At 40.1% G+C, this 27,759-nt stretch overlaps 2 protein-coding genes across 6 annotated transcripts in view; both read left to right on the forward strand.

The window, feature by feature from the left end:
• Window positions 1-27,759, forward strand: part of LOC149255945 (protein LPA3-like) — a 133,981-nt gene that overhangs the window by 46,521 nt on the left and 59,701 nt on the right. The window lies entirely within an intron of this gene.
• On the forward strand, window positions 25,213-26,622 carry LOC149255946 (kinesin-like protein KIN-14U). 3 transcript variants are annotated; one of them, XR_016266427.1, is made up of 2 exons: window positions 25,213-25,910; window positions 26,048-26,622. XR_016266427.1 is itself a non-coding variant. In XM_089457338.1 (2 exons), the coding sequence occupies exons 1-2, from the start codon at window positions 25,606-25,608 to the stop codon at window positions 26,304-26,306; spliced, it is 408 nt and encodes a 135-aa protein (XP_089313464.1). In that variant the 5' UTR covers window positions 25,213-25,605; the 3' UTR covers window positions 26,307-26,622. The 3 variants fall into 3 exon arrangements, 1 of the variants encoding a protein (XP_089313464.1); XR_016266428.1 differs by having other exon boundaries at window positions 25,213-25,754; window positions 25,998-26,622; XM_089457338.1 differs by having other exon boundaries at window positions 25,213-25,754.

Consider the following 27,759-nt stretch of genomic DNA (forward strand, 5'->3'; position numbering starts at 1 on the left):
TCATCCAGTCCCTTCAGATATAAAAATTTCCCACAAAATCCCAAAAAACAGTTAGAAACTGGCTCCTAAGAAAAATCCACGGCATACTAGGGCTAATCCTGACCCAAATCCACCCATCGTTGTTGATAATCCGAATACCATCCCTAGAAACATTAGGAAGCAACAAAGGCAGGATCAGCCTGCTATTTTGACCTCAGTTACAGACTTTCCTAACCTTTCTACTCCCCTTAAAGTCCTCTTTCGTTCTGTTCCAAGTTCCCCTAGTTCACCATCTACATCTCAAAGCCCTCATCCCCCATCTTCATCCACTGCACATACCCCCTTGAACCACACTTTAGGTTCAGCTTCACCTGTTACCCCTGTGGTACCCACTGTTCCTATTATCCCAGCAGCACCTATTAATACACTCAACCCTCCTAATATGGCAAATAGGTATGCACCCTTGCAGCTACCTGCTAATCCTGCAGCTCTGCCCCAGGATTACCAAACCAAAATCACATATTTTGACTCCACTGGCCCTTACTCTGCTATTCAACATGCTAAGAGGATGCAAGATCACTTTGAAAACTATGAGATAGATGATGACAGTGTGAGGATGAGAATTTTTGTCCAAAGCCTGACAGGTGATGTTAGAACCTGGTTCAGGTCAATTGCTGCAAATACTATCACGACCCCTGATGAGCTTTATCAGGCCTTTACTACCAGATGGGAGAAGAAGAAAGATCCCCTGCACATACTTGGTGAATATGAAACAATCAAGAGAGGTCCTCAAGAGAACGTTCTGGAGTACTGTGCTAGATTCAACAATGTGTACAATGCAATACCACAAAACCTAAGACCTCCTCCTGACTTGGCCTTGTACAAATTCCCTGATGGATTTGATTCTGACATGGCATATCAGTTGAAGGAAAGGGAACCTGAGACCCTTGAAGACGCCCAGAAAGCTGCTGTTACAGTAGAAGCAAACCTGATTGCCAAAAGAAACAGGGCAAGGTTGGAAAAGAGAAGCATATACAAAGAAGAACCCACAACCTTTGATCAAAAGCTTGATGCCATACTCAACAACATGAAGAGATTGGGTGACAGGGTGGAATCAGTTGAAAGAAAAGCATCATGGGAAGCACCACAAAACAATTCTCCTAGGAATCCAAATTTTAGGAGAAATCCAAACCCGAATGTTGGCAGGGCCAACCCTGATCCAGATATAAGACCCCCTTTCCAAGAAAATTATGCTGAAACCTCCACTTCAGCCGAGCCCAATGAAGATCCTGAGATTAATTTAATAGGGCTGGATGGTGAAAGTCAAGTTTTCTTAACACAAGAAGATCATGAGGATGAGGAAATCAAACTGTTCCACACTAAATCAGGGGAATCCTTTGACTTTAAACAAGGCTATGACACTGCTGTTTATGAAGTCCATAAACAGTACAAGCTAAGGAGCAGAACTGTGAATATCAACCAGCCTGAAAAGAAAAGGGATAATCAGCAGCCTGAAAGAGTTATAGTCACACAACCTAGTGACAAACTAAATTCACCTACAGAAGAAGTGATTGTTGAAGAAATCACTGAGCCACTGCCCTTAACACAGCAGTCTCTGGACACTTCATCTTCTGATCCTAATTCAAATGTTACTCCTCAAGAGATGGCTAAGAAGGATAAATCCCAAAGACAAAACAAAAATCAAGAAGAAGATGTAATGAACAAGGAAAGAACTGTCACCTATAACCCCAAAACCCAATCTGAAAAACCTTTTGATCTTGAAACAGAAATTAGCAAAATAAAAATAGCTATTCCTCTCTCGGAATTAGCCAAGCATGACAGCTATAAATTGCAAATCAAAAGGTCCCTACAACTCACTAGCAACAAAGATGATGTCAATGTACTGGATGACACCCCAGAACTCCTGTTTGGCCCAGAAGTGGATGGAAAAACAGTAGTCGCAGGGGTACTGCCTTTTTATGTCAGTTTACATATTCATGACAAAATATTACATAATGCAATGTTTGACTCAGGTGCCTCTCACAATCTTATGCCAAAAGCAGTCATGGAGAGATTGAATTTAGACATAACAAGACCATACAAGGATCTGTTTTCCTTTGACTCCAGCCAAGTCAAGTGTCTAGGTCTCATAAAGGACTTATGTGTCTCTCTAGTTCAATACCCAAACAAGACAATCCTAATGGATGTGGTAGTTGCTGATATCCCACCTAAGTATGGAATGCTGTTATCAAGATCATGGGGAGCCAAACTCCAAGGTTCCCTACAATTAGACATGTCATATGCCACCATCTCTGTGTTTGGGCAACCAAAGAGACTGTACAGAGAAACACTAATGAAGTACATGGTCAGCAGCGAAGAAAAACCTCAAAATTTTCCTATATATGTTGTCCATTCAGACATAGACTCATACATTCTCTTCAATGATACAACTACTCCCTCAAAAGGTGAAGTTGAAACCAAGATATTCATACAGGAGGAAGATGCAAATGAGAGTAGTATCACTCATGAAACAACAGTCAAACAAACATTTGATAGTGCTGCTGCCTTAAATGTCAAGAACATCCAATTAAATGATGAGACTGTCCTAGAAGACAAGCTAGAGAAAAAACCACAATTGCTACTCACATTACCAGCCCATGAACAGATCATAAAACCTCCTCCCCAACAAGATATTCTATGGTTCCTTGAATTTGATGGCTCGGTCAACAAATTAGGGGCAGGAGCTGGAGTTTGGGTACACAATAAAGAAAATAGTCATGCAGAAGGCAGAGCCTATAGATTGAATTTCAGATGTACTAATAACATGGCAGAATATGAAGCTCTTTTACTAGGACTCAAGTTGGCAAAATTCTTACAAGCTGCCAGGGTTTCAATCATGGGAGATTCAGATTTAGTTATCCAACAAGTGAAAGGAAACTTTGTCACCAATGACAAAAGACTAAGGACTTATAGGTCTGCTGTTGCTGAGGTACTAAACTTTTTCTCTGAATTCCAAATTACTAAAATTCCCAGAACCCAAAATCTACATGCCCATAGTTTAGCCACCTTTGCAAGTACCTGCAAGTTGCCCTTTGAGCCCCACCATTGTTTTACAGCTGAGGTAAAACACAGACCCTCCATACCAAACAACATTAATGATTGGCAAGTATTTGAGGATGACAAGCAAATAAACCATTTTTTAACTCTACAGCAAGAATTTGCAGGATTAAATATTGACAATGAGACAGCATGTCAATCACAAATGCTTGAGACAGCATGTCAATCACAAATGTTTAATGGAGCAAGTCCATCACAAATACAGTTTCAACAGACTGCTCAGCCAATATCACCTAGGACTGCAAAGCAAATGCTGAATCCAACTATTTTCAATATAGAAAACATCCAGCAAATTCAACAAGTTGATTGGGAAGAGGGAGTGTCCAATGCTGAAACTGAGATCATTGAGCTGAAGGACAATTTTCTACCAACAGGCCTAACCCCACTAGAAGACATTTTTGATTCAAATGATATTCTCAGAAAGCCAAAAATGCAGCCCCTGAATGCAGCCATTGAAGAATGCAACATAGGTACAATTGACAATCCCAAGATAATTAAATTATCTGCTTCCTTACCTCCTGACCAAAAGCCAAAATACATTGACCTCTTCAAAGAGTTCCAGGATGTTTTTGCATGGAGCTATGAGGACCTAAAGTCCTATGACACCTCTGTAATCCAACACACTATCCCTCTCAAACCTGATCAAAAGCCCTTTAAACAAAAACTGAGGAGAATCAATCCTATGCTTCTCCCAGCAATGGAACAAGAGGTACATAAAATGTTCAAAGCAGGCATCATAGCACCAATCAGATTCTCTGAATGGATCTCAAACTTAGTCCCTACAAAAAAGAAGACTGGTGAGATCAGGCTGTGTGTGGACTTAAGGAATCTAAACCAAGTATCCTTAAAAGATAACTACCCCTTACCCAAGATGGATCACATTCTTCAAAGGGTGGTAGGGGCCTCAAGGATCTCATTACTGGATGGATTTTCCGGTTTTAACCAGATCTTAGTTCACCCTGATGATCAGGACAAAACAACATTTACAACTCCATGGGGAACTTTCAAATATGTAAAGATGCCTTTTGGATTGAAGAATGCAGGGGCAACATTTCAAAGAGCAATGGATATTGCCTTTGCCAAGGAAATTCATGACTTTTTAGTCATTTATCTAGATGACCTAACGCCTTTCTCAAAATCAGACCAAGAACACATAAAACATTTGAGATTTGAGACAGATCTTCCTAAAATGCAGAAAATATGGAATCTCCTTGAACCCTAAGAAATCCCTCTTTGGTTTAGAAGAAGGCAAGCTCTTAGGACACATCGTCTCAAAAGATGGCATTAGAATTGACCCAGATAGGATACAAGCTATCCTGCAAATGCCTCACCCTAGGAATGTCAAAGAATTACAAGGATTCTTGGGAAAAATCAATTTCTTGAGAAGGTTTATCCCAAACCTAGCAGAGCTAACCAGATTATTAAACAACATGCTGAAAAAGGATTCAAAAGTGAAGTGGATTGTTGAAGCCAATCAAGCATTTGAAGGTATAAAATTGGCCTTCACCCAAACCCCAGTCTTAACCAACCCTCAGTTTGACAGAGAATTTATCATTTTCTCTTTTGCTTCCCAACATACTATTGCTGCTGTTTTATTACAAAAGGATGACCAAGGAAATGAAAAGCCAATTGCTTTCTTTAGCAAGGCTCTTAGAGATGCACCTTTGAAGTATCAAATCATGGAAAAGCAAGCTTACGCTTTGGTCAAAGCAATTAAAGACTTTAGGATTTATATCCTTTATTCCCATGTCAAAGCATATGTACCAAGCCCTATTGTCAAAGACATTCTCACCCAAGAGAATTTAGAAGGCAGAAGAGGAAAATGGATTGCCAGCGTCTTGGAATTTGACATTGAGATAAAACCTACAAAACTAATAAAAGGGCAAGGCTTGGCCAAATTAATGACAGAAACAAATTTTCAAGCCTTAGACATCAATCAGTTGGACAGTGAAACAGAGCTGGCGACTCCAAAGATCAAAGTAGCCTTTGAACAATCCCCCTGGTACTCTGATATCTGTTATGTGTTACAAAACCTGTGTGCTCCCCCAGGACTGTCCAAAACTAAGTGTAGGTTCCTAAAAATGAAAACATCAAGATTTTGTGTGATGGATGGCAATTTACTTTGGAAAAACCATGAAGGGATATTGCTGCACTGTTTAATTAAAAATGAAACTAACAATATCATGCAAGAGTTTCATGCAGGAGATTGTGGTGGACACTTGTACTGGAAGTCCACTGTGGATAAAATACTAAGGGCTGGATACTACTGGCCCACCATGTTCTCTGATGTCAAGAAATTTATCACATCTTGTCATAAATGCCAAGTGTTTGAGGGCAAAAGACAGTTGCTGCCACTCCCTTTAAGACCCATTGCAACAGAGAGACCTTTTTAACAATGGGGTTTGGATTTCATTGGGGAAATTCATCCCTCATCTTCAGGACAACACAGATGGATTTTGACAGCCACAGACTACTTCACCAAGTGGATTGAAGCTGGCCCATGCAAACAAGCAAATGATTCAATAATCATTCAGTTTTGGAGAACAACATACTGGCTAGATTTGGCTGCCCTGATAAAATCATTACAGACAATGCTGCTGCTTTCAGATCCAAGAAAATGGTGAATTTCTGTCACAAATTCCATATTACTTTGGGCCATTCTACTGCATACTATCCCCAAGGAAATGGCCTTGCTGAATCATCAAACAAAAGCCTTGTAAACATCATAAAGAAGGTACTTGAAGAAAACAAAAAGAACTGGCACAAGAAACTAGTCAATGCCTTATGGGCAGATAGACTAACAACCAAGAGATCAATTGGGACCAGCCCATATGAGTTGGTTTATGGATTAGAGGCCAAATTCCCCTCTTCACTAGGAGTGCCTGTTATGAAGCTTCTTCAAGAAAGCCAAGCAGAACCAAATGATATGCAAAGAAGGATCAATCAGATAATTTGTCTGCATCAAACCAGAGATCAAGTTTTCAGCAGAGTTCAGGTATTACAAGAAAAACTAAAGAAAGCCTTTGACAGAAGAACCAAAGCAGAAGATTTCAATATTGGTGATAAAGTCCTCAAGTGGGATGCAAGAAGAGAAGAGAAAGGAAAACATGGAAAATTTGATTCCTTATGGAGAGGACCATTTGCTGTCCAAGCAGTACAAGGTAACAACACTTACTTCCTAAAAAGTCTTAGTGAAACTGACTTGGATGAAGGTCCTGTGAATGGCAGGATGCTGAAGCACTATTTTGAATACCACCCCTAAGTGCAGCATGAGCTTCCATTGTATATACCCAAATGTATATATTACTTTCTGTTTAAAATTTGTAAAATGTAGTTTCTCAAGTGTTATTAGCTGGTCAGCAAAAGGAGAAAAGAATCAGAGGTTTACCAAGAAGAAAAGCACACAATTTGGGCACTTCAAAGCATCAAAACTTCAAGTTCATAAAAGCAGTAAAAGGCCAAGGCATTCTGACCTGCTGTTCTTGGTATTTCAAAGAAAAACCATCCCCATGTGGAGCCACTGTTAGCTACCTATACCAATAGGTTTCATATTTCATGATTGACTATGAAAGGACCAAATATGCTCTGCTTTGATAACCCAAAGATCACATATTTTCAAGAGAATTCAATCTATGTATATAGCTAGGCATGGACTTAAGATTTTGATGGATGGTCCAACAGTCTAATCTGGATCATTCCATGGTTTAAATTTGCAGTTGTAGAATAGAGAAGAAAGTCTGTCCAAACTGTTTAATCTTGGCAGACAAGTAGTTCAGGTAGAGAAGAAAAGGCTCCCAACAGCTTAATCTGGGACCTTGGAAGAGATAAGGGTAGAAGTAGATAGAAATAACAAAGAAAAAGCCAAAGAAAAGAAAAGGCAAGTAAAGGGTCTGCAAGTCCAAGTGCACCCTCCAAAAAGAAGTAAAAAATGTTAGGCAAATACTGGGGTAAGTAGTTGGGGGTCGCAGAAAGGTTATCTTTATCATTACAGATGTGTGAACTGTGTTTTCCAAGGCAAAGTTTATCAATTGACAAGGTGTTCACCCTCATCAAGTTACAGCAAGGAGCATGACTAACCTCCCTCCCCCCCTTCATTCCATTATTAACATCCCCTTATCAGCTGAGATTCATGGAGGAAGAGCATGGTTTCATGGTGGTTCTTGTTCATTCAAAAGCCACATTTCTTGTGTAAAAATCTTTTCATTTTGATCTACTCTTTAAACCAAGTGTTTTGCAAACAAATTCAGTATTTTCTCCCTTGGATCACCCCCCATCCATATTAACTTTGACTTTACTATGTAAATCCCTATATCACCTTTCCCCTACTAGTATTAAACACCATGGTGTATAAACCCCAAATTTTGTATAAATACCCCCCCCTTGGCATTATAGCCAATAAGTCCTATGTTAGGGATCAAATGACATCTGGTCATTTTGATAAGCCTAAGCCCAACCCTCTTTCCCCTTTTTTAAATCCATTTTCTCACTTTTGGCCCCCATTTACACATAAAACCTATAAAACCTTGTTTCTACCTTTACCCGCTCAAAATTGCTAAAAATACATCAAAACCCACTTGTTCCCCTTACCCAAAGTTCAAAGATCGGGCGCATAGTCACAAAAATTTCACGAAAAACCCATAAGTCCAATGTTCTCCGCTCGTGCACATATGCCGAAAATAATCATTAAATAATCCCCGCCCCCCCACCATATCCGTTGACTATTTCGTTCTCCCGACAGCCGTCCGATTAAAAGATTGAAGATCCAACGGCTCTGTTCACAGCGGAGTTGTTCCGACATCCGATGTTTACCCGCCTTATTCCCCGGTCACATCAGTTCCCCGATAGCCGTCCGATCAGACCCCCCAGATCTGACGACCGTCGTTGCATCGGAGCGGATCTCTCATCCGAAAGTTATCTTCCGATGGCCGTATTTTGGGTACGTCATATGGTAGCCACGCGTCTCCACCACCGTTCATCGGAGGTACGCCTGACAAATACCTCCCCCGTACCGTAAGCGGTGCGATATGAAACCGCTCACGGTTTCCGGTTTCCCTCATCCCACCTATATTACATCAGCTCCCCGTCACCTCACGTCACTGCCACCGATGCCGTCACGTCAACCTTTGCGCTCAACCATTGGCCGATCTGTCATGCCACTTCATCATCCCCCTGGACCAATCAGAGCTCGCCACCTGGCCTAATGACGTCATGCTGACGTCATCCGACCCTGACCCCACCTATGACGTCATGCTGACGTCAGCAAAAAAGCGCGCCAGTATTACCAAAATTCCATATTTGGGCCAAAATTTCATGTTTTTTCTACTTTTGGTAAAAAGCTCTACTGTTATTTCTGCATGTGGCTCACGTCCAGACCAGCACCAGCTTGCTAAAGGGATTCCGAGACCGCCAGAGCCTCCAGCACTCGCGCATTCGCCATTCTTGCCGACGAATTCTCCAGGTATTCTCGATAATTATCCCAGAAATCTGTTTTATCCGTAATTCCGAGAGTAATCTGTGAACACACCTGAAAGCTTGGCTTTCACCATTAAAGTACACTGTAACCAGCACTTATACCCAGCCAGTGCATCCATTGCACTCCTATAAGGCCACATTGGACAAATTGAACTGAAATCTATAGATAGTTCGCGCAGTCGTGAACCAGCTACCTTCAGTAGCCAAATTCACCACAGAAGACACTCTGCTCGGTCCTGCTACTGGTTTATTGGCTCAGAGCAGTATTTCAATTGCTGCAACCTTCCCATTCACTCTCTATCCCCTGCAATTCACATCTTTCATTGAAGAAAACCTGATTGTGTTGCTCTGCATAGCAACTCTACCCACAATCCTAGAAAAACCATGGACCCATCAGTCCCTCCTGTAGTACTAAATGTTCAGCCTCTGAATGCCCCTCAAAGGAACTTGAAATGGCAAGCCTTGGCAGATATGGATTACCAAATTACAGAAGAAATGATTATGGGCAGCAAATTCCACATTCATCTGTTAAATGAGTTGAAAACCAAGCATGAAAATGGGACAGACATATTGGGTATATGGGACTCTTTCCTCCCTATTTTCAAGCTCCCTCAGGTCAACCAGTTCCCTGAACTAATCCACCTGTGTGCTGAACATTATGATGCTTCTCAGAGGGCTGTTGTTGACCCATCTGGTTCAGTACTTTTCTATGTTACCCCTCAAGCTATCAGAGACATGCTTTGCTTCAATCCTCAGAAAAAGCTGGTCCCTTTGTCACTAGTGAACCTGATAAATCAAGGGGCCAAACTGACAGATGTTCAAATTATCAAACTCAATCAATTATACATTAACTCTGACATGGTGATGTACCCCCCAATTGGTCATGTATATCTCAATGGGCTGGGCAGAGACCTTGCAGACATGATTAGTCCCATCTTGGGATATAATTCAATTGAGCATATTGACATAACTGTGCTGGCAATGATGTTTATGTTTGCTCCTGGCAAGTCACCAATCTGCTATGACTATGCCACCTACATATCAGACAAGATTCATGAGCAATTGATGAATTTGGCGAGAGATAGGGTATTCAGATATACCTCCTACATCTATCATTTGATTTTGTACCATCAACATGACAGATTTCATTTTTCAATCAAAAGAATGGATGCCCAGGGCAATCCTAGATCAGTGGTCTGTTGGTCCTCTGTCTTCCACTCTACACCTGATTCTCCATACACTTACTGTGAATTTATTGATCAGTTCATCCATCCAGCCATGACAATGCTAATGAGCTCGCCACCTCCAAGACTCACTGATGACATGCAGAGAATTCTTCAGCTGTCTAAATCTTACAGCATTGGGGATTGGTACTTCTACCAACACCACACTGTCATCAGGATATATGGGTGTGATTTGCCTCCATTCAGATTACCTAAGTATGTGCCTATGAGGCTATTTGCCCTAGAGTATTTTAGGCAATTTGGCAGAGTTGATGTGCTTCACTTTTCAGGAAAAGGCAAAAAGGCACAGTTAAAAGTGAAAAGCCAACTTGGCCATCTCATCTATAACGAGAGGGAGCAAGGATGGAGGGAAGCAGATAGAATGCTTGAGTGCCTTGGCTTCCAAACAAGTTTCCCATGGACACCCTATGACCCTAATCATTTTATAACAATGAGGAGGCTCAAATATAAGTTGTCTGCCTATGATCATCATAGTATCCCTCACATTGAAAAATATGCCAATCAAGACAAATGGAGGAGAGGGACCCTAGAAGAGCCTGTATCACAAGAAGAGCTAAATCTGAGGGCAGTAAGGAATCTAAGGAAGATGGCTGACCTTGAACTTTGTTCACAGGTGAGCTCACTTCCAAGCACACAAATTGGAGCAGCTGCATCCTCCTCAACTGCCCAACAGCAAACTACAAAAGCTGTTGAAAACATATCAGAGAAGGGAAAAGAAAAGGAAATGGAGATAGAGCCACAGCAGCTAGATAAAGAACAACAGCAAGCAGAGCAGCAACAACATCAACAACAGCAGGAAAGGCAGCATGAAGAAGGTCAACCTGACAGAGAGCAGCCCTTGCAGCAGGAAAGAGTGGTGGATACCCCAACTTCCACTGAGCAACAGGCTCAAAACATAGTGCCTCCTAGGCCAGAAGTCACCACTGATGCCTCGGTCCTCCAAACTCCACAGAAGGAGGACTTAAGCAGAAAAAGGGATAGAGAAACTCCTCTCACTTCATCTATCAACCAGGGAGAGAAGAGACAAAGATTAAATGACTTTTCTGAGGATGATGCAGCAATAAGACAAGCATTGGGCATGGTCCCACCCAGCAGAGAAGCTTCAGCAAGTTCCTTCCAGCAGGAACAGGACAGGACCATGGGAGGGGAGGTCAGCTCCTCCAGCCAACAAAAAGAAGGACAAATAAGCATCAAACAACAATTTATAGACATCAAAAGGAGGATTGATCCTATCAAAATACAGCTATACAATCATCTGCTAAACATGGCTCCTACCAATCAGCAAAGACTTATGTCTGCCTTTGATGTAGGTGAGGGAAAAATGATCATGAGTCATTTTATGCCCACAGCACTGCATCCCCAATCTGCCTCAGATTACCTCAGGACCAACCTGGAAGTCATGGCCAAAGACATACACCCAATGGACAAAATTGAACTGCATAAACAGACTGGTGAGATGGTGTATGCCTCCTTGGCAGATGAAACATTAGAAAATTACAAACTAAAGAGCAGCCTTAATGCCACAGCCTCTCAACTGGAATTGGAGAAAGCATCATCCCAGGCGAAGGACAACAGAATAAGGTCCCTGGAAGACATAATCATTGAAATTGGGCATGATCCCAAAGATATTTCAGGGATACAGGAAATCTTGAAGTTGAGGGATGCTGACATGGCTGCCATGAGGAAGAAAATCAAACTCCCAGCCACCATGCACCCTCAGACAGATGAGGTAGCCCAACAAAGGCAGGAGAAAGATACCACAGATTTGTTGATCTCCATTTATAAAGAGCTTGTTCAAGCACAAGAGAAATTAGGAGAATCAGAGGCTGCAAAGGCAGCATTGCAAGCAGCATTAAAACAAAGAGAAGAGGGTCAGACCTCTCAGCCTCCTCCTCAAATCATAAATCTTGAGGAAACTGCCCCTATCACTGCTCCTCCTCCTCAACAGACTGAACAGACAGCAACATCTACTTCAGCAGTGCCAACAACTACAGAGCAGGCCCAAAGCCTGGATATGCAAAAGCTGAAGAATGAAATCCAAATCCTGGAAGCTCAAATGACAGAGTTAAATGAGACCAGGGATAAGTTGGCCAAGCTAAATGACAGACATGATAAATCAAAGAGAGAAGTGGCAGAAAAGGGCAGGGAAATCAAAGCCCTCAAAGACAAGATCAAAGAGCTAGAGAATGAGCTCAAGTTAGATAAAGTGGTGGCCGAACTGAAAATAGTGCTATGGGCTAACATTGGCCAGTCTATCAATGAGCAGTGGCCATATATTGAAACTATCCATGAGCAACTAGAGCTCATCCCAAAGGCACAGAGGGAGATTCACAGATCAAGAGCTCAATTGAGCAATATGCCTGAAGTGGCCACCAGAATGATCAATGTACTTAACCACAGAACAAGTTCCCAGTTAGCTGCTATGGGAATTACAAACAGAACTGACACTATCCAAATGGTCAAAAGGGTTCTCACACTGAGAAACTTTGTGCAGACCTTGGAGAGAAGAACCCAGGATATGCAGACTGAGGTGAACAAGTTTTTAGAAAAGTTTCAAATGTTAGAAAGCAGAGGACTCCCTGGCTTACTGAACAACGCAGGGAGATTGTTCACACATGACCAGTATGCTAAAAGGGTCAATACATTTGCCACTAGCCAGATCAATGATAAGCCCAGCACCTCAGAGGAAACAGGGCCAGCCACAGGACAGTCTCTTTACAACAGAGTCGAGAATCTGTTTTTTATAAAGAATGAGATCAATCACCTGTTTGGGGTGGCTCCCAATTTCTTCAAATACACAGAGGCAGAGGAGACAATGGATGCTATTCTCAGGCATCAACTCCCTACGCAAGAATGGTGGACAAATGCAATACAGAAGATTTTGTAAACAGGGAGTCACTTAACAATTTTGTTTCTTAAAGAGTATCAGTTGTCATGCAGAGCACAGTTCAACAAAATCAGCATGCATTATGAATTAAAGCTGAGCCAACTCAGCAGATGGATCGGCCAACAAAGCAGAAAATAGAAGACTACAGGTGGCAAGGCCGAGAAAATACAGCGCAGCAAGAAATAAAGACGCATCATTCAGCGTTAAAGCAAAACGGCTCAACCGACTCAATGACCTCCAAAGGTCAAATTACCCTCTGACAGACATAAAGAGCATTTATGCTGCATTCAAAGTGCAATAACTTCTTTTCCTACTTTCTGTACGCATTTATGAAGATATTTTCTCTCTCAGATGACTCAATACCTGAGATATTTTGTATAAGCATTGCTATAAAGCCCCCTTCGCATGAGCTTGCAAGGGTTGTTGTTGATTTCTCCTAAAGAAATTCTTATGCTGTAATCCTTTTTGAAGTCTAATAAAGAAAGTGATGGAATTTCTCGGATTTTCTGAAGTGCTGAATGCGTTCTGGTGTCTGTTGATGACTGCTGGATTCCTGTGTATTTCACCATACAATAAGTCTCTGTAACTCTCTCTGTTAATTAGTTGTTTGTTAAAATCCATATATGTTATCTGATTTTCAATACTAAGCAACAAAGAAAAAGAATAACTTTCAGGATTTATTCACTGAGTACCCTGAGTTCAATCTGTGTTGTTTATGAATGTTTTCTTCAGCTGTAATCTAGATAAGTGTAATTCTTAATTGCTGCACTTTCAGAATACACCTTTCACAGTGGCCTTTGTCACAGGAATTCAAGTTATGCTCCTGTGCAGTGTGCTCACCTTCACCTCACCAACTTAATAGAAAATTCTTAATTGCTTTCTATTGGTTAACATACATCACCATTTAAACTAATTTTGTTTGTCTAAGATACACAATAGGCCCTGCAGTTTGAACACCACCAATCTTGCATATCAAGTCATTTCACAACTCCAGACTCCATTGCCCAATGGTATTTCACTATTTAAACACTATATCATAAGACTTGAAAGAAATTCTTCAACCAAAACATAAACCAAAACCTGAGCATAATAGCTAGCCTAAAACACCATCATAACAGAGACAAATCATAAAGAGAGAGCCCTCTCTGATCACAGTTTGGCTAGAAACTGTGATCCAAAGATTGGTTAGTGGTTACCCCGGCCGTATTCCCTTGGGAGTCATAGGGAACAACCTGGGTGTTAACAGGTAACATAGCCTATATCGTGGCAAGAATTGTTTATTCATTCCTCAGGTCCCAAAGGCAAACTAACATTACCTTATAATACTTTTAAAATCTTGGTTGAATGTATTAACAAGAAAGCAAATATTTCTTTTGATATTGCTATGATATTTGTGTCCATCCCTTTGTGTAAGCTAAGGTGAGTTTCAGGCTTGATCACGTGCCTGATTTGTGACTTAGATACATTTTAGTTGTCTCATTGAAAACGACAATTTTTGAGTTTGAAAATTGAAAGTTAATTGGCTTGTTTACACCCTGTTATCACAAAAATCTACACTTGTATGGATAAAGTCCAATAAGTTGCAATCTGAATGAAACTAAGAGGGGTCCATTTTCACCTCACCTGTCATGGGTGGGAATCAAATTCATAATTTTATTAACTCAACATTGCATATATACAATGGGAGATGGCTATTTGTTTCACATTCTATGAGGGACTCTTTGTCTTCCTCAAGAATCTTCATTTCATATATCTTTCTATTATGTACAATAATAATGATACAATAACCTTGAAAAATTGTGTTTAACATTCCCTCCCCATAAGCTAAAGGGGTGTTTTGTGAGTATCTAAGCATTTTAAACTTTTCTCTCCCAAATGTTGTGGTGAAGACATCCACAATTTGCTCATTTGTGGAACATTGTCTCAAATGGATAGTTTTAGCCTCTACATGAAGAGTTGTCTTTTGTGAGACTTTTTGGAAGCGTTTCCGGTGGGGTTTTCTCTAAAATATGGCAGGAATTTATTGAAATCACAAGCTTGATGGGTAACCCCTGCACAATCGAAGTTCCCTAGGGGTTTTTCAGGGTGTTGAATCCATCTATACAATCAAAAATCCAGTTTAAATAACACAATTCGAGATTTCACCTCTAATTTTTCCGCCGTATTCTGGCACCGGAAAGTCCAAAAAGTTGCACTAAAGACAACTCCTCTACATCATATTGAATCAGATCGTGCTCTGTGTTGATGTGCTTGGTTTGATCATAGAATCTGGGATTCTTAGCCAACTTGATTGCAGAAGTAATGTTAACCAGAGGAGGAGTAGAATTAGAATTCACGTGTTTGTCTTGCAAATCTTCAAGTATTTTCCCAAGCCACACAATTTCCTTTGTTGCTTTTGCAACTACCACATATTATGCCTTTGTTGTGGAATCTGCTAGAATGGATTGTTTGTGGGACCTCTAGGAGAAAATTGGTGATCCAAGACTCATGAGATAGCCTAAAGTGAACAATCCATTTTCTTTATCCCTGTCAAATTCAAAATCAAAGTATTAGAATGAAGTCATCCACCATAGAGTCCAAAGCCTTGAGTTCCCTTATAATACTTCAAAACTCTTTTTAATGTCCTTAACAAGTTTTTTTCATAAACCTAGAAAGAATCCCAACAATAAATGAAATATCTAGTTTAGTGGTACTAAGGTAGATAAGACTTTATACAAGGTTTTTGTACTTGGTTGCATCCTCAAATTTATTCCCTTCTTTTGATGTGAAATTCAAATTCTATTCCATTGGAGTAGAAAGAGGGTTACACTTAGCCCTTTAAAAAAATGTTCAACAATTCTCCAATGTACTTCATTTGGGAGAGGAATATGTATTTGGATGTTAAGTCACTTCAATTCCCAAGTAGTAGTGAAGATGTCCCAATTTGTCATTAAAAAACCGTTCTTCAACCCTTTCTTTATGGATGCAATGTAGATTTCATTGTTATCAATATATCATCTATATACACTACAAGATATACAACAATTTTGCCAACTTTATTGACAAACACAGTTGCATCATCAAGATTAAAATTCTTGACATTCATTTTCAAAAGATGTTCAGTTGACTTTCATACTAGGCACATGGTGTTTGTTTCATGCCATATAAGGACTTGATGAGTTTACATTATGTTCTTGTCGCTTCACAACAAAACCTTCGAAGTGAGACATGAAAACATTCTCTTTCAAGTCTCCATTCAAGAATGTGGTCTTCACATCCATTTGATGAACTTTCCATCCAATTTGTGTTGCCAAGGAAAATACAATATGGACGATGGCCCATTTTTCCCACGGGGGAATTTTTTCCTCGTAATCAATGCCTTCTTTCTATGCAAATCCTTTTTCCATGAGCCTTGCTTTGTGTTTCAAGTGAGCCATCTGATTTCTACTGGTTTTGAATGGAGGGTCCACCAACTTCCATGTCCCATTCTTGTTGAGAGCATCATTCTTCTTTTGCATTGGTTTTTTCCACTCATCATGAGAAACAACTTCTCCAAAGGAAGTTTGTTCAAAGTTAGTAGATAAATTCAATTCATAATCATATGAAACATCCATATCATCCAAATCACCTGAATCACCTCCATCTTGTTTGTTGGAATATCTAATTCCCACCTTTTTGACCGCATCAAGATGAACACTTTCAAGTGTCTGAGATGGTCCAGGTTGCTCCATTGATTGAGATGGTGCTACGTCAAGGTTCAACCTTTCAATCCTATCAATCACATCATCCAATGGATCTTTGTGATCTAATGAAGTGGCTAGAACTTAATGAGGGGGAGATGGTTTTTCAAAAGGAGATTTAAGAGATTGATCAAAGATAGGGATCCCTCTTCAAAATGTGAAATTATCATCATCAAATTCATGATGTGTTCTTCCATTAGTGAATCTATCTAGACAATCAAGTTGTTGCTTAATAGTTTTTTTATTCTTGTAGGATTTAAGAAAAATTACATCTTTCGAGAGGATGAAATTCTTGTTTACCTAATATGCCTTTGTGGTATTTGCGTGCCCCAAGAAGTGTTAGTTTTTTCAACCCATTAAGTCAATTTATAGTGCCAATAAATTTTATACCTAGAATCTAATTTTTAACAGCGAAACCAAATATGAAATTTATGCACAAAAATATATTGTTGAGCTTCTAACAAATTTCACACAGTAGAAATAAAAGTCAAGCAAATAAATGTTTACACAACTTTTACCTTGAAACTGAACATGGGAAAACCAACATTCGTGTTTTTTATTTTATTTCTTCTTGCAGAGAAAAATCAGAAATTTCTTACAACCATAAAACCTCGATTTGCATGCCAACAGAAGGCCCAGACTTGCCTCAATTTGCATGCTAATGGCCATCTCAATTTTTGTGCAGAATTCTCACATGTGAAACCTCACACATGCATTTGTACACCCTCGAAAAATGTGCCTACTATGTATTGCCTTGATTTTTGTGTATCCTTCTCACACTTGCGACCTACCTCAATTTGTGTGGCCAACTACCTTAGTTTGTGTGCTATCCCTTTTGTGGGGTGGAAAAATTGTTAGTTTTTGGTAGCAGCGGACAAGTGTTCTAGTCTCTATGGTGTCTATGAGGCTAGGGAACACATTTTCTCCATTACCCAGAAAAGGTTTCACGAGAGAACACCTCAATTAGATTAATTAGCCAATTGTTAAAATCTCCCTAATTCTAACTTAGGAAAACCTGTTAATTAAATCAGATTAATTGGGGAAAATCAATTTTGCTCTAAAGACGTCCAGAAAAGTCACTTAATGGGGTCAATATGATCTTAGCCATTGACTGTGATTAGATCATGGTTGTTGATTGCTAAATGAAAGATTATAAGAGCAAGTTGATGGGGTTGGAGAGACATACTTGAGTAGTTCGACTTACCCATTTGCATAGATGGTAAGGACATAGTTGACACAAAGGGAGACACCAACAACAAGTGTTTCAGAAGAAATTTGAGAGAAGGATTCCAGAGAAGATTTTCACAAAGATTTCCAGTTTCCAGAGGCAGAAAGGAAGTCAAATTTTTTCTGATAAAGAGGACACTGAATCAGTGGTGCGAGTTTGCTAGTTAGCCACAACAAGTTGCAGAGGAAAGCTTGTTCCAGTGTGCCAGTGTTATATCTATCACTCAGAGGCAGAGCGAGTGGGTCTAGCGAATTTTTGGAGGCAGTTCGACTTGTAAGAAGTGATTTCTAGAGGCTGTACAAATTTTCCCGGAGAAGAAGTGTTCATTTTTCCCAGGCAGTGCGAATAGCCAAGAGTGTGAGTTGCTAGGAAGAGGCCATATCAATTTGCAGAGGAGAGTTTGTGTCTCTAGATTATTTTGCCAGTGGAGATTATTATTTGTCGGAGCTTTGCCAACATTAGGCAAGCATATTATTGTACTCTTAATTTGTTGAAGAATTAATAATATAAATCCTTATCTACTACACTAGTTTTCCCCACATTGGGGTTTTTCCAGGGACTATTGTCCAAAAATATTGATGTCCAAATTTTTGTGTGTGCATTATTTTCTTAGTTCCAATATTTTTATTTGTGAAGATTGTACTAGTCAATTAATCATTATTCGATGAATTAATTTTTTGAAGACAAATAATCTCCAGTAAAAAGACGATTAGATTTCTAGTTACTGCAATTTGTGGAAATTTCACAAAAACCAAGGCGGAAATGGTATCTCATGCATCCACGAATGCTCCCTCCTCGCATCTATACATTCAAGATGTGGACACTCCCATCAGTTGGTCCCTTTGACTATGGCACTTGACCATGAAGTATTCTCCCCTCCATTACCACATTATTATTCACTGACACCTATCAATTGAACAATTGACTAGGGATATGTTACTTCCCCTAAGGGGCTTGAAGCACCTAATAGGGTTGACCATTAGCCACCCGTACCTAGGGAGGAAACAACTTTACGTGATCTTGGTCCTGATTTTGGAAAGGGATTCTTGGTTGAAGTATTAGATTTCCCTTAACATTCATGTTTGGTTCACTTAGATGCATCATTGATCTTAGTCCCTAATGATTGGTTGCTTTCACTAGAATCCATGTTCTTGTTAGGTGGTTCAACATCCCAGGCTTAGGCACCCACTCCACAAGTACCCAAGCCCTTAAGAGGAGTACGTTGGCACAAACAAGTGAAGCGTTGAGAATTTGGAGCCTCCTTGCAACACTATCATATGACACATGTCCTAGAGCACCTCCAGAACTTGTGACGTTGGTCGAATTTGACCCAGACTGGAGGATTCTTCAAGATGACACCACTAGACCTAGCATGCCCCTAGGCTGTTCTTGACACAACATGATGGGCAAGAGCTAATTCAGAGCCTAGATGAGGATGGTCTCGCATTGAGATACTAGGGAGGGCTTATTGCGTTTGTTGAAATTCGAGTGCAATCTAGAGTTTTTTAGCATGATAATTACTTGTGACTGATATATATGCTCACTTTTAACATTCTCTTTATTCAATTATGTCGTCAAGCAATTATACATTTAGTTATGCAAGATCACAGTGCACAAAAGACAATAAACACTAGAAGTTAGGCCAGAGGCTAGGGAAAAACCCACAAGGGGAAAACCCAACAATCATTTCCTTATAGAATCTTTGTCAACAAGAGAAATCCAAGTCAAACTAACTAGTAACCCAAGTGCAATGTCATTCCTCCATGAAACAATAGCCTTCAATAGTCCACAAGAAGTCTATCACAAGTCTATCCAAGATATGCCACATGTCTATCTTTAATAATGCTCAGAAATTTCGCATTGTTTGCCTAAGAAATTTTGCATAAGTATCTCAAAAAATTTCCTTTCTTCCTTAGAGATGGTGTACAAACTGCCTCAGAGATGCTCTAGAACTACCTCATACATGCTTGAATACTTCAGAGATATAATGCTATAGAGAGCTCGCATACTTCAAATATATTAGTCCTCATGTAGCTCGCATTCCACAGATATAACAGTCTAACTTCCCTTCCATAGATAAGATCTGAATTTTTTGCCAAATGGTGGAGAATAGATGACAATATATAGTTGTTTCCATGTCCGAAAAGGTGTCTCTAAAGGCTGATCTAACTTTTCATCTGGAGCGCCGATTTGGCAGTTGGGATCATAGTTTTAAAAATCGATCGGTCTGAACCAGAAACTGGTCAAACTAGCTGGTTCACTTGCAAACCCATCTGGATAGGCAAAAGATCGGGTTTATGGGCCAATTTCTCCCTTTTTCCACAAAACCCGAGGCTAACTAGTCGGTTTATGGCTAAACTAGCTGATTCCGTCGTAAACTGGCTGGTTCATTGCCATGCCGGTCGCGGACCCACTGGGAGGCTGTTTTGCAGCTTCTAGGGTGGTTTGGAGGGAAACTAAGGGTTGTTTCCCCCCAAAAACACCTCCTCGAAGCCAAGAAAAGAGGTCTCCCCTCTCTTTTGTCTCACACATCTCATTTGGAGTTTTTGTGAGTTTCATTGGGAGCTTGGAGAGTGTTGGGTGTTTGCTGGGGTAGTCATCTTGGAGGTTTGGAGTTGGAATTGGAGTTATTTTGGAGATAGTTTGGCGCTGTTAGTAGACTTCGCATCTTGAAGAGGAGGCTAAGGAAGCTAGTTTTCATTTCCAGGTAAGGATTTTCGCTTGAAAAAATCTGTGTTTCCCTGTTGTCCATGTATTTAATTTTTTTATGTGTTCTATGCTACATTGTTATCAAATATCTAGTTCTTTGCTATCAAATTTTGTAGGCTAAATATGTCCATTTTTTTCCCAATTTTATCTTAGGTTTTCCATTTTTCTTAGCTGCAATTTTTTTTAATGTCCAATTTCTTTGAAAATTTCAAACATTTCTAGCCATCATGCCTCCAAAAGCCAAGGATAGTGCATGGGCTCATTGTGATGTGATTGATGGAAAAATGATATGCAAATTTTTCAATAAATCTATTGGAGGTAGGGGTATTCTCAGGTTGAAACAACACTTGGTTGGGAAAAGAGGCCAAGTAAAGCCATGTGATGCACCATAGGAAGTGATAGGTCTTGTTAGGGTAGAATACCTTGCCAAGTTTGAGAAGTTTTAGGAGAATAAGGCTAGGGAGAAGGCTATCCAAGAAGAAATTGCAAGAAAGAAGGAAATTTTACAAGCCATGAAAGAGAGTGGGTATGATGATTTTGAGATTCAAGACTCCTCTTATTTCCCTTCCACCAATGACCCCTTTCACTATGTTCCTCCTACTCTTGGGTCTTATCATCAAGGCTAACAATCTAAAGGAACAAAGAGGCCGAACATCCAAAGTTATTTCTCATCCTCTGCCACCACTACCTCTGCTAATCCCACTTCCTTCTAGCCAAGTCATCAACCCACTTTGGATGAACATTGGAAAAAACAATGCAAATAATCTTCTTTTCAATACATTGCTAGATGGTGGTATGATGCAAATATCCCATTTAATGCTGCTCGCTCACCTTATTACCAAGCTATGTGGGACTCTGTTATAGCTACAGGAAAGGGCTTCAAAGGCCCTACCATGCATGACTTGAGGGGTGCTCTTTGCAAAAGGAGATTGCTTCCATTAATGAGTATTTGGCTGAGTATAAAGAGTCATGGCTCAAAACAGGTTGTTCAATCATGTCAGATGGATGGACTGATGGAAAGAACCGCACTATCATTAATTTCCTTGTTTCTTTCCCTCAAGGAACCATGTTTGTGAGATCAGTTGATGCATCTGATAAGGTGAAGGATGCAACTCTTCTATTTGAGTTTTCGGATGAGATGATTCAAGGGGTGGGGGAGCAGAATGTTGTGCAGGTCATGACAGATAATTTCTCAAACTATGTTCTTGCTGGAAATATGATTGAGTCCAAATATAAGACCATATTTTGGACACCATGTGCTGCACATTGCATAGACCTCATGCTTGAGGACATAGGCAAAGTGGAGTGGGTAAAAAACACTGTAGAGCATGCCAAGTGCATTACAAAATACATCTACTACCACTCATGGGTATTAATCCTAATGAGAAAAAATACTGGGGGCAAAGAGCTTAATAGGCCTGCAATTACGAGATTTGCAACTCACTTCCTCACGTTGCGATGTCTCAATTCTCAACAAAAAAAAATTGTAGAAAATGTTTTCCTCTGATGATTGGACTTCATCTCGGTGGGCTCATAGACAATATGGCAAACACACCAAAAATAAAGTTTTTGACAATTATTTTTGGAAAAGGGCTACAGAGCTTGTGAAAATTATTGAGTCCCTTGTTAATGTGTTACAAATGGTGGATGGGGAAAAATTGGCCATGGGCTAAATTTATGTGCCTATGGATTAGGCAAAGGAGTAGATACGGGAAACTTACAAGGATAAGTTAACTAAATATGGGCATATATGGGAGATCATTGATAACAAATGGAACAATCAACTCCATCATCCTATACATGCAACTGGGTATTTTTTGAACCCAAAGTATCATTATAAAGCCCGACTAGGAGATCTGTAGGTTGGGGAAGCCAGAGATGGATTTTATGATTGCTTGGAGTGCATGGTCCCTAGCCATGCAGACCAATTGGAAATACATAAACAACTTTCTCTTTTCAATATGGCAGTAGGTAGCTGGAACGAACAAAGTTCGTTCTTCAAGTTAAATACTCCAGAAGTCTTGGAATATGTAAATCTCCATTCAGGATACAAGAATATATATTAAAATGTATAAATGAGAATGATGATACAAATAAGAGTGAGTGGTCTGCTTATATACTAGGCAGGTGCCTTTTGATGGAAAGTCATGTCCCATTTAGACATGCCTCTTCAACACTAATTACTAATTAACTAATAATTATTACAATTATCATCATTATTTATATTTAATATATTTTATTCATAACAATACCTTTGGCAAAAACTTGGAAAAGATGGCAAGAGATGTGCATCAACCATGTAAGCAATTTCAATTTGTTTTTCTTTTAAAGTTCAATTTTTTACAAATTTACAATTCAAATTGTTCGTAAATACTTGTAAAAAAGTAATGAAATGAACTAAGTTACTAATTAACGTCTTTTTCTTTGTAGCACATTGGTGGGAGTCATTTGGCGGCCAATGTCCTCAATTGCAAAAGTTTGCAATTAGAGTCCTCAACCAAACTTGCAGTGCTTCAGGTTGTGAGGGAAATTGGTCTGTTTTTGAGTACATACACATGAAGAAGAGAAATCGTTTGGAACAAAAAATGGTTAAATGATTTTGTCTTCGTGCAATACAACCTATGACTAGGGCACAACCAAATGATGAACAAAAGACCTGATCTAGATCCCATTGTGTTGGATGATATTGATCCAACATCTAAATGGGTGGAGGATGTTGATTTTGGGTAGCATCGAATGTGCTCTAGCCATAAAAATTGGCGGAGATGCTAAAGCGCATGAGATATCCAAGACCCAGAAATGGTTTGGGGAAATTCTACCCGTGAGAGAGATATTAAATAATTAATATTTTTAATGGGTTCCTAAGTCTAAACTTAAGAAAATAAAAATATGAATGGGTATTAATATAAAACTGGGTTAGAAGGTTCTAAATGACATGGATCAAGCCAAATCTAATCTTAACTTGATTAGAGATTTAATCTCAGCCATTGAAGATTCAACAAAAAAAAGTATAAGAGGAGGCTTGAGGGTTAATTGGAGATACACCAAATTGATAAGTCAGTTCGATTTTTCTGGAGCGGGGTCTGCTAAAAGAAATCGAACCAGTGATCAGAGTTGCATCGAGGGGCAGTGAGTGCATAGTAGAGAGGCAAAGATAGTGCCAGAAGACCAGCGCAGAGGCAGAGAGGCAGATGCAGGGCTAGTAGGAGCCACGCAGAGGGCCATGTTTATTTTGGGTAGCATCGGATGTGCTCTAGCCATGAAAATTGGTGGAGAGGCTAAAATACATGAGATCTTCAAGACCCAGAAATGGTTTGGGCAGATTGTACCTGGTTTGGGAGATATTAAAATAATTAATATTTTTAATGGAGTTCCTAAGTCTAAACTTAGGAAAAATAAAATATTAATGGGTATTAATATAAAACTGAATTAGAAGGTTCCAAATGTCATGGATCAAGCCAAATCTAATCTTAGCTGTGGATTAGAGATTTAATCTCGGCCGTTGAAGGACCAACGAGAAAAGTATAAGAGGAGGGTTAGTTGGAGAATACACCAGAGTGATCAGTCATTCGATTTGCTAGAGCAGGGTTGCTAAGCAAAGTCAAATCAATGATCAGCGACGAGGAATAGTGAGTACTGGACAGAGAGGCAGAGACCAGCATAGAGATAGAGAGTGAGAAGCAGCAGCTAGAGCAAGCCACGCAGAGCCCAACAGAGAGCGCAGAGGCCAGAGGGACTGCGTAATCCATGCAGAGAGCAGCTGGAGTGACACAGAGGGTCCCAGAGGCTGCGCAGTGCCTCAGAGGGTTGACACAGAGCGGTTTTGGGTTGATGCAGAGGCAAGAAGGGCCAGCGCAGAGCTTCAAAGTTATTGGAGAGGGTTTCGTGGGATAGGTTTTCTGAATACTTGTTTCTGAATAGAGAGGTATTGCTGCCGGTTATTTTTCTTTGTCAGGTGAGACAGTTTGGTACCCAGTTGTATTCAGGGAAATACTACATAATAATAAACCCTTAGAATAGTTGCACCGATTTTCCCACATTGGGTTTTTTTGGGGACATTTGTCCAAAAATAACGGTGTCACGTGTGCGTTTGTTTTCTTTCAGGTGATGATTTGTAGATGTTGAGATTGTATTGTGTTTATTTCATTATTTATATGTTTTAAATAACTTGTTCAGAATTAACAAGTAGAAGAAATAAACTAGAAGAATACAAATTAAATTTCTAACAGATAGACTTAGAAATTTCAATATGGTATGAGAGCGTGGTTGCAGATCAAAGCAGAGTTGAAGGCATCAACTAAGTAGAGCATTTGCAGCAGAATCAACTGTCTCGAATGACAAAAGCTGATCCTTGCAGAAGCAACAGAAGAAGGGTTGATGCAGAGGGACTGCGTCATCAGTCCGGCCCAGAGAGAGGCCAACGCAGAGGTTGAGGTGGGCAGGGAGAAGCTCACACAGAGACTAGGAGGGTTGATGCAGTTGGCTAAGGGAGTTGTTTTTTCAGTGCTAGGATTGCGCAGAGCCTAGAGGCTCAATCCTTAAGTTGCCGGGGCCAGTGTTTTACAACCAGGACCAGGACTCCGACCAGGCCGAGGATCGACTCCGACTCCGACCAGGATTCGGTAATGACTCGGCCTAGTCGATTTCAATGACTCGGTCGTTGTAAAAAATACATTAAATATTTTTTTTTTTTATAAAAAAACATAATTTTAAATATTTTAAACATAATTTTAAAGATTTTCATTCATGTTTCCAAACACATAGCATTATAATATAGATGGAAGACAACATATGATCAAACTTTTTAACTTGACTAGGGGGGTTTATACTGGAGGGTCTTATGTATTTACACTTTGGTTCGAACACTTTTAATTCAGGTTCTAGATTATAGTATACACATTTTAACCTTGAAAACTAAACATATATAGATATGTGTTTCTATTTAATTCTTCTGTGTTAAAATGCTCTTCATATTTACAAATTTTGCTTGTTTTTACCAGGTCTTCCATGTTTCTAAATGGATTTATTAATATGTTTGCGGTGCTGCAATAGTAATTCTGGATTGTGGTAGTAATTACATAATGCCATTTTATATTCTGCATAAGGAAAATTTTGGTTATTTAAGTGTTGGGATTGATTTGCCTCTCAAATCAAGATTTTGAAATGTGCTTCTATTCTCTCACAGAGCTTGATTTAAAGATTTGAATAGATTGAAGAACTTTCTAATATTGGTATAGCCTTTTAATTCAAATGGATGCACCAAGTGGTATGGAGATTAAAAATCTGATTGAAGCTGTAGCGATGGATTTCAAACAAGCATTTCTATGGTACCTTATTGGCAGATGGACAAGATCTACTGTGTGGACCAATGTCAATGAGGCTTCAAGCAGGTCACATAGGTGAGAGTTGCACTGTGGCAGTGGGGTTTACTAAATTTTGTGCTCTGTTTTTTCCTGATTGAGGTCCTCAGCAAAATCTTAAAGAATGAAAAACCTCAAGTCCAGTGGATTCATGACATCCTTTTGTCTCTGTAAGCAAGAAGATATGTATTACAGGTAGACATCTAGATACAACACTAAAGGTTAGATGTGTTAATACACCTTTCAGCATAATTTTGCTTACTGGGAAATTTGGTTTTTCAGAAAATGCATATTAGAAAGCTTTTCCTGAAGAAAGCTGTTCCTCTTTTCAGCTTGATCAGGATTGTCACTAGGGGTTTGAGAGTTGATGAGACATACGCCATAACAGGTAAGTTGTGGATGGTTAATTTAGGTGGAAGCGAACAAATTCTTAAGACACAGGCTAGTGGCCAAACTATGGAAGAAGCAAAAGCTATAAACTTGTCACTTTCTGCCTTTGGAGATGTTATCAGTATATTGCAGGGAAAACAGCCTCACATATCTTACAGGTACTTGGACTTTTGGATTCGAAAGTATGAAGAGGATCTTTGATCTACTTGCAGATCTGAAAAAAATTAGTCATACCTGACATAATGAAAACATCAGAGAGATAAACAACAAGATTCTGAAAAGAATATCACCATTCTATTACGAGGGAGAGGTTACCTTTTATAAGCAAGGCGCCTTCTTATTAACTTGATTACAAATAGTTTTGCAATGGTTCATGGCATACTTTATGCATTGTGTACTTCATAATAAAATTACAGACATCCAAACAGATTAATTTCACACCACAAATCCAAAAAAAAGTGAATAAAATTTATTTTTTACGCTGCCCAGCCGTTTTCCAATGACTAGGCCTGGTCAATACGTACTCGGCCTGGTTGACCGAGTCAACTATGACTCGGCCTGGTCATTGGATGACTAGGCCGAGTCATAGTTGACTCGGCGAACCTAGCCGGTTACTTGGCCTGGTCGTAATTTTTTTTATCGGCTCGGTTTGACCAGGCCGTTTCCGAGTCAACTCGGCCTGGTTGTAAAACAATGGCTGGGGCATAGGAAGCTGTGGGCAGTTTGCGGGAGCGAAGCTGGTGGGGTACTGTGGTCAGAACAGTACCTAACGGGGCAAAACCAAGGTAGAGGGAGTTGCTACTGAGGCGGATTTCTAGCCAAGGAATCTAGATCAGTGTTGCAGGTGCACAAAAGATCTAAGAGGTGCAACTTGACGTTTGGCAGGAGGATTTCCAGAAGGGAAATCGAGACTCAGAGGGAGTCTAGCAAAGAACCTCTAGGCGGGAAGTAGAGAGACTCGGAGGAGTTGACAGAAGAGTAGAGAGATGGTCGTGAATGGGCTGAGGGATCAAGACAGGCTGGATGGGGCATCCAACTTTGTGGTCTGGAAGGCCAGGATCCTGTCCATTCTAGATAGACATCGCATCAAGGGCTTCGCCTTGAGAACAATAGCTATCCCAGTTGACCTGACAGCTAATGAGAAGTATGAGGAGGCAATGGCCAAAGCAAAATGCATCATCCTTGATGGGGTCAAGGATCATGTGGTCCAACATATTGCTGAGAAGGAGACGATGAAGGAAATGTGGGACACCTTGAATACATTGTACCAACATACTTCCATGCAGAGGAAGATGTTACTTGAGAATCAGCTGCGGTCATACCAGATGTTGAAGGGGGAGTAGATAGATCTCTTCCTCAGTCAGTTAAAGGAGATCTGGGACCAACTGACTTCCATAGGGGCCACGCTGGATGAGGAGATGATGGTAAGGACCACACTTAATGCAATCTCTGAGGAGTGGGAGACATTTGTCCAGAGCATATTGTGCAGGGCAGATCTTCCAGATTGGGAAGAATTGTGGGCGACTCTTCGTCAAGAGGAGATCAAGCGGTTGAGCAAGGCGAGAAGTAGCAGCAAAGGAGTCCGGATCAAGAAGGAAGAGGAAGAGGATGCAGCTCTGGCATCTGCGGGAAAGCAGGGGAAGAGGAAGAAGAA

The sequence above is a fragment of the Pinus tabuliformis genome, chromosome 7 (assembly GCF_031772625.1).
Source record: "Pinus tabuliformis cultivar Carrire ecotype Pingquan chromosome 7, CPIR1, whole genome shotgun sequence".
NCBI lineage: Eukaryota > Viridiplantae > Streptophyta > Pinopsida > Pinales > Pinaceae > Pinus > Pinus tabuliformis.